This window comes from Paroedura picta, chromosome 6 (assembly GCF_049243985.1).
Source record: "Paroedura picta isolate Pp20150507F chromosome 6, Ppicta_v3.0, whole genome shotgun sequence".
NCBI classification, from domain to species: domain Eukaryota; kingdom Metazoa; phylum Chordata; class Lepidosauria; order Squamata; family Gekkonidae; genus Paroedura; species Paroedura picta.
In genome coordinates this window covers 15,332,220-15,345,535 of record NC_135374.1, presented here as the reverse complement: position 1 = coordinate 15,345,535, position 13,316 = coordinate 15,332,220, and the positions used below count along the sequence as shown (strand labels likewise).

Below are 13,316 nucleotides of genomic sequence, written 5' to 3'. Positions count from 1 at the left end.
ATCGGACCTGATTCGCATAGCTTCATCCCCCACACCGGACAAGGCGCTTTGTCATTTGTTACCACTGAGATCAAGTAAACTTGAAAAATAGCCATTGACGAGCAGATAATACATGGTACAGAGTTGTCCACTTTTAGAAAGGGAGAGAAGAGGGCGGGATAATGACCTTTTAATTGACAACGTAAGAACATAAGAGGAGCCATGTTGGATCAGGATGTTGGCCCAATCCATCCAACACTCTGAGTCACAGGGGCCCTTGGGAGATTCACCAACAGGTTTGTTGTCTTCTTTTCCTCTTAATTCCATTTTGTCTCCTGGGGACCTCCTGACAGAGCCATGTTTAAGGAAATTATTACAAAAGTGAACAAAAAATTGAGTCCAATGGCACCTTTAAGAACATCAAAGATTTATTCAGAGTGCAGGCACTCTTCCTCAGACAAAATAGAACAAGGATCTTAAGAGTACAGATATAAGGCAAAAATAAATGAGTGGAAAATTAGTAAACTGCGTCATAATAACCAATTTATGTAATCTGGTAATTCTTTGCTAAAACAGCTAATCAGTCCTTTTGAGTTCAGTTGTAGTTCATGAAAACACTGGAGAAATAAAAATGTCAAGGTTAGCAATTAATGGATGATACTTTCCCAGTTGTAAAAAGAAATGACGAATTAACAATTAATTGGTCTTAAAGGTGCTGTTGGACCCAATTTTTGTTTCGCTACTTCAGACCAACATGGCTACCCACTTGAATCAACCTCCTAATTGATCATGGAATTATTAGAAATTGGCTTCAGGTCCATATTGGAGACCAAGATCTGATCTCTCTGTATTAATAAAATGTGGTTTGCTGTTGAAGAATTAGTTTGGAAGTGAATTATAGATACCTTTAAATTGTTTAGGTTAAAAATCAAGGGTGCTTGTAACTCAGCCTTCCAGACAGAGCTGAGCCAGAAATGAGCTGACATCATGGGTCTGGGAATGTTCTGCTAAATGTAAATCAGTGTGTGTGTGTGTGTGTGTGTGTGTGTGTGTGTGTGTGTGTGTGTGTGTGTGTGTGTGTGTGTGTGTGTGTGAGAGAGAGAGAGAGAGAGAGAGAGAGAGAGAGAGAGAGAGAGAGAGAGAGATGACCCATGGACTCCATCCTTTAGGATGTTTAGAGCTGATCCTGTGTTGAGCAGGGTGTTGGACTAGATGGCCTGTATGGCCCCTTCCAACTCTATGATTCTATGATTCTATGATTCTATGATCCTATGATCCTATGATTCTATGATTCTATGTTAGGGGCTCTAGCCCTGACCCGGAGACTTTGGGGATGGGCTTAGTAATAACACTGAGGAAATGGAATTATTGTATTCATCCAGGCATCTGAGCCAGCCCTATGAGGCAGTTGTATAAAACCCTGTGTAACCCTTTATTCTTTGCACAGGAACTTTGGACACTTAATCCCCCTGCGACTTTTCCTTATTGCTGCAACTAACATTAAAAACCTCATAAAAAGGTTTCCAGTTTGGCGTATCACTAGGTAGCATCACGTTAGGCAAATAAACCCTGTTTAGGCCACAGGGTTGTCAATCCTGTTTCTTATCCCTATTATCCACTATCTACTATAGAGATACTTTACCTCCTGGGGTTCAGGCCCAATTTGAAAACCTTGGTCTTTGCAGCATGCAACTTTAATGTACAGTTTCCATCCTCCTGGTAGGACTGCAAGGAGTCTAGCTTTGAACTGGACAGCCTGGTATTTATACTATCTATCTGGTAAAGAGCCAGCTTGGTATAGTGGTTAAGAGTGGTAGTCTATAATCTGAAGAACTGGGTTTTATTCCCCACTCCTTGGGCCAGTCACAGTCCTGTCAGAGCTCTCTCAGCCCCACCTACCTCACAGGGTGTCTGTTGTGGGGAAAGAAAGGGAAGGTGATTGTAAACTGCTTTGAGATTCCTTCAGGTAGTAAAAAGCAGAGTACAAAAACCAGATCTCTTCTCTCAGCTCTCCTCTTTTCTCAAAATGCTCTCAGCATCACCTACCTCACATGGTGTCTGTTGTGTAGAGAGGAACAGACAGCAATTTGTTGTTGTTGTTGTTAGGTGCAAAGTCATGTCCGACCCATCGCGACCCCATGGACAATGATCCTCCAGGCCTTCCTGTCCTCTACCATTCCCCGGAGTCCATTTAAGTTTGCACCTACTGCTTCAGTGACTCCATCCAGCCACCTCATTCTCTGTCGTAGACAGCAATTAGGGAGGAATTTAAATGGAGTGGCTGTGCATGTGTCATTATCAGCTGTTAGGCACCCAGACACTCCCCTTAAGTCCCTTCCCCCTACTTTTGGAAACAGCTTTGCTTTCAATGATGGGGGTGATCATTTAAAGGGAATGGGTTGGATGCCTAACAGCTCATAATGATAGCCATGCAGCTGCTCCCTTTAAATTCCTCCCAACGTTGGAGAGGAATTTAAAGGGAGCAGGTCATTATCATTAAAGGGGCACCTGCCATTAACAACTCTTTGACAGCCTCCTGGTCCCAGTGGTGGGGTGCCTGTCATTATCAATGTGAGCTTTCCACCCCAACTCAGAAAGTTGGAAGGAATGCATTTAAACAGCCAAATCATAGCCTATTTCCAAATCATGTTTCAGGAACCCTGATTTTAACTCTTTGAATGCAGGGAATGGGCTTGGATGAGCTGAAAAAAATATCTGAATCAGCACTGATTCCCTGCCTATCTGAGGGACTGCTTGTTTCCTTATGCCCCCCCCCCCGCAGGGCACTTCGCTCTGCAGGTGCTAATCTACTAGAGGCCCCTGGCCCCAAAGAAGCATTCTGTACCAGCTGTAATCTCCAGATTAAAGCTAAGGGTAGGCCCATGTAGAGTGAGTTACAGAAGTCTAATCTGGAAGTGACTATTGCATGGATCACAGTGGCTAGGTGTTCCAAGGACAGGTAGGGCACTAGTAGCCAGGCCTGGCGCAGATGAAAATACATCATCTGGGCTACCTTCGTGATCTGAGCCCCCATGGAAAGTGAGGCATCAAAGATCACCCCCAAATTCCTGACCAGTGGTGGAGTTGTCAGTTGCACCCCATCCAGGCAAGGTACAGAGCTTAGACTCTGTAACATTATACTCTTCTGAGGTCCTTCTCTGCCCCAAATCCTTCCCTTTCCTGGCTCCACCTCCAAAGTCTCCAGTTATTTCCCAACCCAGAGCTAAGATATACCGCTTCTGCCAGAGTTCAGCTGCAAACATTACTGAGGTTTAAATATGTTAAGGTATTTGATCAAGGAACTTAGTTCTCTGGTTGCAGAAAGGTCACTCAGTTGAGTTCTAGAAAGAACAAGATTGGAGGAGGCAGGATTACAGAACACAAAAACTTGATTACTCAGAGAATCAATGCAGTTATGACCTGATGAGGCTTGAGGGTTATAAATCCCAGTCAGAACTCTATATCACTTCTTGCCTAATAAGTAGGAAGCCTGACGATTCTAGACTCACCGTGCAATCCTAAGCAAAGTTACACACTTCTAAATAAATTTCCTTCCATTGACTTAGAATGGTGTGACCCTGTTTAGAATTACACTATCAACTTCAAAATGGCTGCCATGGAAACTGGGATCAATCACAAAATGCTGGGAGATTCTGAGCCATGTGTTCTATGATGGAGGTAGCTGTTTTTTGACTAGTTACTGTCTGTAGACAGAAAGGTGATTCATCCTGGACTCTTCTGAAACTCTTCCTTCTCAAAGGAAGTGGTGGGAAGTCAGGAACATCTGTCCGCATCAGGGAAGAAGGAAGTGGGCACTAGGTTGCACATGCAGTGTGCACCGTAGCATCCAGGAACATGATGATGGGAATCATGTCTATTCATAGGAGCAGAATCAATAAATGCCTTGTTAAAGATGGGAAGTCCCTAATATATGTAAAGTTTAGTAGTTCAGTGATAAATGGCTGTTTTCCATATTTCTTTAATGGTGCTGAAATGAGCTAGGTGTTGAAATGGGCTGGTCTCCTGATTTATGTCTGTGACATGAGGAGGCTTGTATACATGTTATAGTAATGTTGAGCTATTTTTGGTTTACACTAGTATAAACATTAAAAGAGATGTATCTTATTTAAATAAGTGTTATGGTATATTTGTTTTAAGTCATCAGCTCCTTGACAGGTAAAAATACAGATAGACAGCTAGCTTTTGAAGATTTTCTTTTTACCCTCAACCATTTTTTTAATTTTGTTTTTTAAGTTTTGGGTTCATTGCATGTTTTATTTTTCCGAAGGCCAACCAGGGAGTGCCATGGTCAAGTCTGTTGTGTCTGAAACTACCGTATCAACCTCAGCTTAGCTTCTTGAACATGCTATTTTGTTGTATAGTCTTTTTTCCCCTTCATAGAAAACTCATCAGTTCTGAGGAAAAGTTCCCACACAAAACATCTCTGTGATTCGCTCTCAAGTGACATTGGGTATACCATTCATTGATAGGTTTCCACATTTTTACCTCATTGAAATTCAACTCACCTGAAGCCAGTACGAGATGTGACTAGCTAGACAGAACAGGTGAGAATAAGCACTGACAAGAAGTCAAAAGTACTTCAGAGGAATCAAGGACAGCCCACCTCTGGTGGGCCTTCAAAGAAATGTACTATTCAGACCTGGCAAGCTCTGACTGACTGATGTGAGGAAGCGGTCTGAACAATATTTCCTTCCTTGGCAAGACCTGTGCACAACTACAAAGCTCTGAGTTGGTGTAATGAATTGAAGATGACAGACCACCTGAGGAAAACTTGTAGTGGGTTAATCATACTAGAGCAGCATCGCTAGGGGACAGAGAGAAGAGCTGAGGATTTGGTTGGAGTTATTCGGAGAGAAACCGGTTTATGTCAAATGTAATTCAGGGAGAACCCTCTGCACTCTATGCCTCTCCCTTCTCACACAAAAGACCAAATCATTTTTGATGTTTACAAGTACATGGTAGTTGTTGCTTGCTTTTGCAGAGTTTCCCTCACTCTCTGGAGATTCTGCCGGCAGCCCATGAATACTGAACAGTTCTTTTGCAATCCAGTCAGTGAAGGCAACAATGTCTTCTACAACACTGTTTGCAGCTCACGAAATGTTCATTTTCAGGTAACTTGGGAAACATTCAGTTGTAAGCGCAGCAGAACTGAGGGCCTTTTATGAGTATTTCTGAAGCCGAGTCAAGTCAAGCTTTTTCAGTGGGTTTGAAAGCAGAAGTTAAAACTGATCTTGTGCATACATCCACGTATGCCAATTTGAGGGTCACCATCCTGAAGAAAAAAATAATCTCTCGAAGGAGGACGTTGTGAACAGTCAGTTGGACATGTGTGGGTAATCATGATACTGGTTCAGTACGCAAATCAACTGACACTGTCATGTGAACATGTCTGTACAATAGATATGAGAATGAGGGACTAATAATCTGGAATTGAGGGAATACAGCATGGTACGGTCTGATCTCATCAGATTTTAGAAGCTAAGCAGGGTCAGCCCTGATTAGTACTTGGATGAGAGACCTCCAAAGAAGACAGCAGAGCAGCATTGCAGATCATGGTTCTAGGTTCCACTATGGAATCTTCCTTCTCACTAGGAAGTTTCTTCTGACATTCAACTAAAACGAACCCTCCTATATTAAGACTTTGCTTTCTGGAACAGCAGAGGACGAGTCCTTGCCCTCTTCCAGCTGAAAAGCCTTCTGGTATCTGAACAGAACTATTGTGTTCCCTCTCAATCTTCTCTTTTCCAAATTAAACATACCTAGTTCCTTCAACCATCCTTCAACCATCTACAGCAGGGGTAGTCAAACTGCGGCCCTCCAGATGTCCTTGGACTACAATTCCCAGGAGCCCCTGCCAGCGTTTGCTGGCAGGGGCTCCTGGGAATTGTAGTCCATGGACATCTGGAGGGCTGCAGTTTGACTACCCCTGATCTACAGCAACCATTTTTACAGCTACGATATCTTCCTGATATGGTGAGAAAGATGATTGGGAAGGCCAGAATGATACCCGGACCAGTGAATTATGCTCCTGGAGTACATGGCTGGTGGAACCCTGCTCTGTGAAAAAGGAACACCAATGTAACATCTCTAGAGAACTAGCAATGGATGGAGCAGAGTTGTTCTTTCTTGCCCAGAGTGATGGACCAGAACCAATGGGATGAAATTAATGCAAAAGAAATTCCATTTAAACTTCCAGAAGAAGTTCTTGATAGTTAGAGTGGTTTCTCAGTGGAACAGGCTTCCTCGGGAGGTGGTGGGTTCTCCATCTTTGGAAATTTTTAAACAGAGGCTGGATAGCCATCTGACAGAGAGGCTGATTCTGTGAAGGGGTGGCAGGTGACAGTAGATGAGCGATCGGGATGTGAGTGTCCGGCATAGTGCAGGGGGCTGGGCTAGCTGACCCAGGAGGTCCCTTCCAACTCTATGATTCTATGATTCCTCAACATCCTTAGCAGGGTGACCTTGTTGTTCAGTACAGGGAGCAATTCCTGCATAGAACGTCAAAGCACAGCCAACTTATGGTGACTCCATAGGTTTTCAAGGGAAGAAATATTCAGAGGTGGTTTGCTGTTGCCTGTCTTTGCAGTGTGACTGTGGACTTCCTTGGTGGTCTTCCATCGACTAGTAACCAGGGCCAGTCTTGCTTAGCCTCCAAGATCTGACAAAATTGGAATAGTCTGACTACCCAGGATACCCGACTCATTCTGGACAAATGCTAAGAGACTTCCTTCCATTCTAACAGGGCTAGTCTTTCTGTAAGATATTCCCCTGGCCTCTATGAACTATGGTATGTAACCAAAATCTCCCCCACATAGGTCGCTTCCCTTAGGGCGGACTTGAGTAGGCAAAGGGATCTGCTCTCCCGGCTGGGAATGGTGTGGGTCCCCAGGGCGCCTCTGGACTCCGCGGGTTGTGGTGCAGTCTGCTGACTGCTAGGTCAGGCTCCCTCTCCCATGCTGTGCCAACCCTCCCGTGGGGAGGTAATAAAAGCTGTGGCCTTGTTTATCCCAACATTGGTATGCCACGTCTTATTCCAGCCCAAAATGCCCTCCTGCAAGTCAACCAGCTGTGACTTGCTGGCAATTTCCACCATCAGCCACTTGTGGACTCTGGCTAAACTTCTGTTTTAGGGTTTTGATAAGTCTCATTAAAAAAAAGGTCCTGGGAGAGGAGTTGTTCTGTGAAACAGAACTGATATTCATGTTTGTTTCTCTCTTCTTCTCGCCATTCTTGGGAATTGCAAAGAAAACGACTTTACTCTAAAAAATGCAAAGCAAGTGAACTTCAAAAAAAAAGAAAAGAAAAACAAAGTGTGTGTATGTGCCTGTTGCTGACAAACTTACAGTTGCCTCAAAAATAACACCTGCTGACAGCAACCTTTGCACAAAACCCGGGTGACATCATTAGACGCGCTGAATGTCTGTTCCAAGGTGACTGTGAAATTGGACAAATTGACGTTCACACTCAACGCGAAACGCATCAAGACCAGCTGTTCGAAGTAGGTCAGGAAGGACTTATCCATCCTGCCACTTTTGCCAGCAAAACGGTAAACATGTGCGAAAGAAACATAGAAATCTCAAACTCTCAAGAAAGCTACTCCAATAATCCCAACACTGCTGAACATCCAGCAGCTGCCCAGGTCACAGAAGAGGTTCCTGACACTGAGGTGTCTACAGGTAGCTCAGATGCCAAAGCTACTACAGAGGTGCTAAACTTACTGATCCTTTGATCCACAAGACAATACTTGTTTGTCAGTTTGGTGTAGTGGTTAGGAGTGCGGACTTCTAATCTGGCATGCCGGGTTCGATTCTGCGCTCCCCCACATGCAACCAGCTGGGTGACCTTGGGCTCGCCACGGCACTGATAAAACTGTTCTGACTGAGCAGGAATATCAGGGCTCTCTCAGCCTCACCCACCCCACAGGGTGTCTGTTGTGGGGAGAGGGAAGGGAAGGCGACTGTAAGCTGCTTTGAGCCTCCTTTGGGTACGGAAAAGCGGCATATAAGAACCAACTCTTCTTCTTCTTCTTCTTCTTCTTCTGTTGCAAAAAATCTGCCTTTTTTGTTTTACAATGGGTTAATTGCATTACAATGCTGTTTCTAAGTACATTAAAAAGCAGTTTTACCCAGCAGCATTGTAACATGATAACCTAGTTTTATAAAACATATATTCAGTACACTTTGTGGGGAAGGGGGGAGGTGATCGATGGCACAGGATGGTGAAATTAAGAGAAAGGTGCAAACAGGCATCATTTTCTGAAAAAAAAATTGAAAAGGGGGAAGGGAGCAAAGCATGATGGGAGGCTGCCTCTGTCAGACTCAGATGCAGAAAGCATGTTGTGAATTTCAGCCTGGGAAATAAGGGGAGGAAAGTCCAAATGTGGAAAGCCTAGAGTTTCCCAAATTATTTATTTATTTATTAAGCTTTTATATCGCCGTTCCCTTAGGCTCACAGCGGTTTACAAGATAAAATTGCAATAAAACCCATAGTTAAAACCATTAAAACCAATCCACACTATCAACATTATCAACATTAGGCAACAGGCGAGCACTAACTAACCCCACTAAACCCCTTCCCCCAAACCGCCCCACATTAGCCAAGGGACATCAGGTTGCTAATACTGTAGTACTGTAATATGGGAGTGAGACAATCAGATCATTCAGAAACTCAGGGAGCCCAGATCTAATGTCGGGACTGTCCGCCTTGGCCTCAACCATATGCCTGGGAGAAGAGCTCCGCCTTGCAGGCCCTGCGGAAAGCTGTTAACTCCGGCAGGGCCCTTAGCTCTTCTGGGAGCTCATTCCACTGGGTTGGGGCCAGGGCTGAAAAAGCCCTGGCCCGGGTTGAGGCCAGGTGAACATCTCGAGGGCCCAGAACCACCAGTAGGTTTGTACTCGCAGAGCGAAGGGTCCTGCGGGGGGCATAAGCAACCAAGCGGTCCCATAGGTAGGCAGGATTAATGGGAGTTAATTAATGGAGGTTAATTGATCTTTAATATATTTTTAAAATTTATGAAACATTTATCAAGTGATATGACCATATATGGTCATGTCCACCCCTTTCCCCCCTCCGAAAATGGCCAGTGTTGGCCCTGAAGGGGGTGGGAAAGGGAGGAGCCCCAGGTGGGCATGTACACAGCTATGCTTCCCAACCATATTCTGCATTATCACACCACTTCTGGGGTTTCTCAAAGCTTGAAGAATGCCTCAATGGTCAAAAAGCTGAGAAAGATCAAATTAGACCCAAACAGATTGATACATTACTTTTGCCCTGGTGATCAGCAGGGCCTCTCAAGAGACAAACCAAGAGAGCTGGTTGGCCAGGACCTCACATTCAAAGGGGCTCCCCGGATTCACATATGGGTTAATTTTTTTAGCACCTTATTTTTATGTTCATCATGCGTCATCGTTTTCAATTTTTATTATGTCTGGGGGACTCAAAAGCTGAAAGTGGCCCAGTCATCTTGGTGAACCACCTGCATGTATTTTCCCTTCAAATCGTTCCAATTCGATGAGCTACTTATTATGTACCTGTCACAGTCAATGGTGTCCTACCTGGATAATTCCTTTCATTACCAATACATTTCTTTCAGCGGCAGGAAATCAAGAACCAATAATAGATGGGCACAAATAATATTGTACATGAATACCTCAAATCCCTGCGGTCTTCCCAGGCTTTCTTTATTATGCCTCCATGATACCTGAATCTCCGATACAGAAAGTCCTGTCGCCTGGACGTCAGTTGGAGCATCGCTGGGTTCTGTAGCGAGGGGGAAAAAAATTGAAATAACAAAGCTCATCCATAACAGCTTGAGTCTATCAAAAACACTAAAGCTGAAACTGTCATATTCTCCCCCTCAAGTCTCTCTTGTTACTCTAAATAAAACTTCACATTTGTCTTGAATATCAGACAAGCAACATCCTCTCACACACTTGATTCCTGTACCGTTATGTTCAGAAAGATCTGAACTTTTGTTGCATAACTCACACGAACACATGAAGCTGTCTTGTTCCATAATTCACAGGAACACATGAAGCTAGATAGGCATATGGGGAGACAAATGGAGAAGAAGAAGAAGAAAAAGAAGAAGAAGAAGAAGAAGATTTGGTTCTTATATGCCGCTTTTCCCTACCCAAAGGAGGCTCAAAGCGGCTTACAGTTGCCTTCCCATTCCTCTCCCCACAACAGACACCCTGGGGGTGGGTGAGGCTGAGAGAGCCCTGATATCACTGCCCGGTCAGAGCAGTTTTATCAGTGTCGTGGTGAGCCCAAGGTCACCCAGCTGGTTGCATGTGGGGGAGTGCAGAATCGAACCTGGCATGCCAGATTAGAAGTCTGCACTCCTAACCACTACACCAAACTGACACAGCTCCCAGCCCTTGATGGAGACTAACTAACACTGGGGCCTACCATCAGGAGCCTGGGAGTGATTCTGGATGCCTCCCCTTCAGTGGAGACCTAGATCATGAATGTCACCTGCCTGGCACTTTTCCATCTGCACTGGGCATGGCAACTTTCACCCTATCTCTGCACGGGTTTCGGCAGCTTGTACCCTATCTCTTTGCAGCAGAGCTAGCCAGGGTGATCCATGAAATGGTCATCTCTAGACTAGACTTCTGCAACTCACTTTATGAAGGGCTTCCCTTGAGACTACTCTGGAAACTGCACCTGGTTCAAAACGCAATGGTTAGGTTCCTTGTGGGGACACAGTGGAGACACCTGGGACCTTCTCCATGGGATGGAGCCTGTGGGCAGGGAGTCCCGTGGGCAATTGGACTCCCTGGGGTTTGGACTTCCGTATGAGACAACATGTAAACAAGTGTGGCTGACCCTGCTGGGCAGCTAGGGGCTCATTTGCCAGGTGGCTGGGGAATAGGCAAATGAGATGGGCATCCATTGGCTACCCCATATAGGTTGCTTTCTGTAGGGCATATTTCAGAAGACGAGGGGATCTGCTCTCCTGGCTGGGAACGGTGTGGATCCCCAGGGAGGTCTGGACCCTGCACATCTTGGTGCAGTCAGATGACTGCTAGGTCAGGCTCCCTCTCCCATACTGCAGAGGAAAGACCAATCTTTTTGGTGCGGCTGTTGTTTGGCATCTTGGTTTTTTCAGGGATTTCCTCTCTATTCAGTGCTCATGCTCTGAGTTTGTCAGTGCCAAATTCCATTGTTCTATCTTTGCTGGATATTCAAAGTGTATTTAGTAAAGAATCATTCTCCGATGATGACTCTCCATACATTTTTAAGCCATCCATACACAAGAAATGTGAAATCTTTGGGCCTGTCTTTGAAAGCTAGTATCCTTGGCCTGTGTTGTTGAGAATGATTGTGAGTGGCATTAGGGCAATAACAAAGAGCAGCAATGACAGTGAGCCTCCTTGGAAAATTCCTTGTTTGATATTCATTTCTCCACTCACTATCAAACTGGTATTCCATTATTAACCTACAATAATTCTGATAAACATTATGACAGTTTTCCTGATGCCTACCATTTTTAGTGTTTTCAGGATTCATGTCTGAGAGAATGAATAAATTGCTTTTTCTGTAATCAATTTAAGCAACATTCAGGTTGTAAGACCATTTTATCCATTGGTAACTGATCTTCAGCGCTCAGAATTTTAGGGAAATTCCTTTTTGTCCATGTGCTAAAATTGGACTGATCTGTAGACATTGCATGGCATTCAAGTTGACATGGCGACTCAAGCAAGGGGCTTTCAAAGCAAGTGAAAAACATAGGTGGTTTTCCATTGCCTTCTTCTGCAGAGTCTTCCTTGGTGGTCTCCCTTCCAAGTACTGATCTTGCTTAGCTTCTGCGATCTGAGGAGATTGGGCTATACCATGCTGCCTTCCTTTCCTCTATCAGCTATGAATACTGTCTAGTGCTAAGTCTCATTGTGGTTGATCCTACCTCTATAGTACTACTGCCCTAATCAAGTCTGAAGACTTCCTCCAAGTGCCCACCATCTTAAATGGCTCTTGTTGGAGGAACAGCCACTTAAGTTGGAGGGCAGCTTCTTGCAAGAAGACACTCTTTGTGAAATACTTTTTGATAGCATGTGCCATATATCAGATACTGAGATGTCAAAGGAAGGAAGGAAGGAAGGAAGGAAGGAAGGAAGGAAGGAAGGAAGGAAGGAAGGAAGGAAGGAAGGAAGGAAGGATATTCAACAAACAGTGGGATACCAGAGGATACTGAGAACAGTTATGATCAAAAACCACACAAGAAAATTTGGAAACTGATTTTGAGAAGCAAATCTTTGATACGGATTGCTCTCCAATTTCTGGCCTGAGGTTGTATTTCATGTCATTGTTCTGGAATCCCTCTTTCATGATTCTGCAAACACGTCCTGATGCTTTTTGCGCACAAAGAAAGCAATTTTATGGATCCAAACAGATATTACGCTTCAGTATTTTTCACCCGATGTGGTTTTCTTTGCAGTTGGCACACCTTGTTTTCTGTTTTATGCATTACAAAGATTTGTGCATCAAAAGCCGTTTTCTGGATTTTATATCATTGAAGCAATTACCGCGTTGTCAGGGGAGACTGCAGCGGGACAAATAATTTGCAATCTACACAAAATGTTGGGTGGCAGTTTTCTATAAACATAGAAATCATTTCCCTTTCATGGAATTCAACAGACAGAGGTTTTTATGTATTGCTCAGAATGGAAACTAGGCTTTCTGCCACATGGGAACAGAAATCAAGTATTTTTTGTTAAATAGATGAAACAAATGCTCTTTATGTGTACTGCACAGAATTATTTACTGAAGATGCACAGCTATTTGAGACTAAAATGCAAATTTTCAGGGAAAAGACAGAGAATATAACATCTATCAATAAGCTGTATTATAATTGTGTAGGTTTATGGAAATTGTGGGCTTTTATTGATTTGGACTGGAACAGGACCATCCAATCTACTGTGTTATATTACTATAGTATAAAATAGCCTGTAATACCATCCAACGCTGCCGGTTGTTTGACTAACACCGCGAATAAGACTGATGGATTCAGTAGCTTTTCCTATAATTGTTGCCAGTGTTATGATCATAACCTTTTATTAATATTGCAGTATCAACTTCTAACTATAAACGCCTTGGCAAATACATGGACATAAACATTTAAAATATTTTATGCCTGATCTGAAATGCCATTTTTTCTTCCATTTGTGAAGACCTACATTCTGAGTGGTATATTTAGGATGTCATAGATAGCAGCCAAGGGTACATAAAACTTGCTGGAGAACCACATTCACTCAATTTCACTGAACGTTAGAAAGTGAGCCAATGGTAAAATTGTCTTGGTTTCATTCCGGTTA

The 13,316-nt window shown here is 43.8% G+C and overlaps 1 protein-coding gene across 3 annotated transcripts in view; it reads right to left on the bottom strand.

The window, feature by feature from the left end:
• The window catches only part of CNTN5 (contactin 5), a 744,496-nt gene that overhangs the window by 13,213 nt on the left and 717,967 nt on the right, over positions 1-13,316 (bottom strand). For all 3 annotated transcript variants that reach the window (XM_077341497.1, XM_077341498.1, XM_077341499.1), the window contains exon 21: positions 9,650-9,759. In XM_077341497.1, the coding sequence (XP_077197612.1) occupies positions 9,650-9,759 (110 nt within the window). The remainder of the gene's footprint in view (positions 1-9,649; positions 9,760-13,316) is intronic.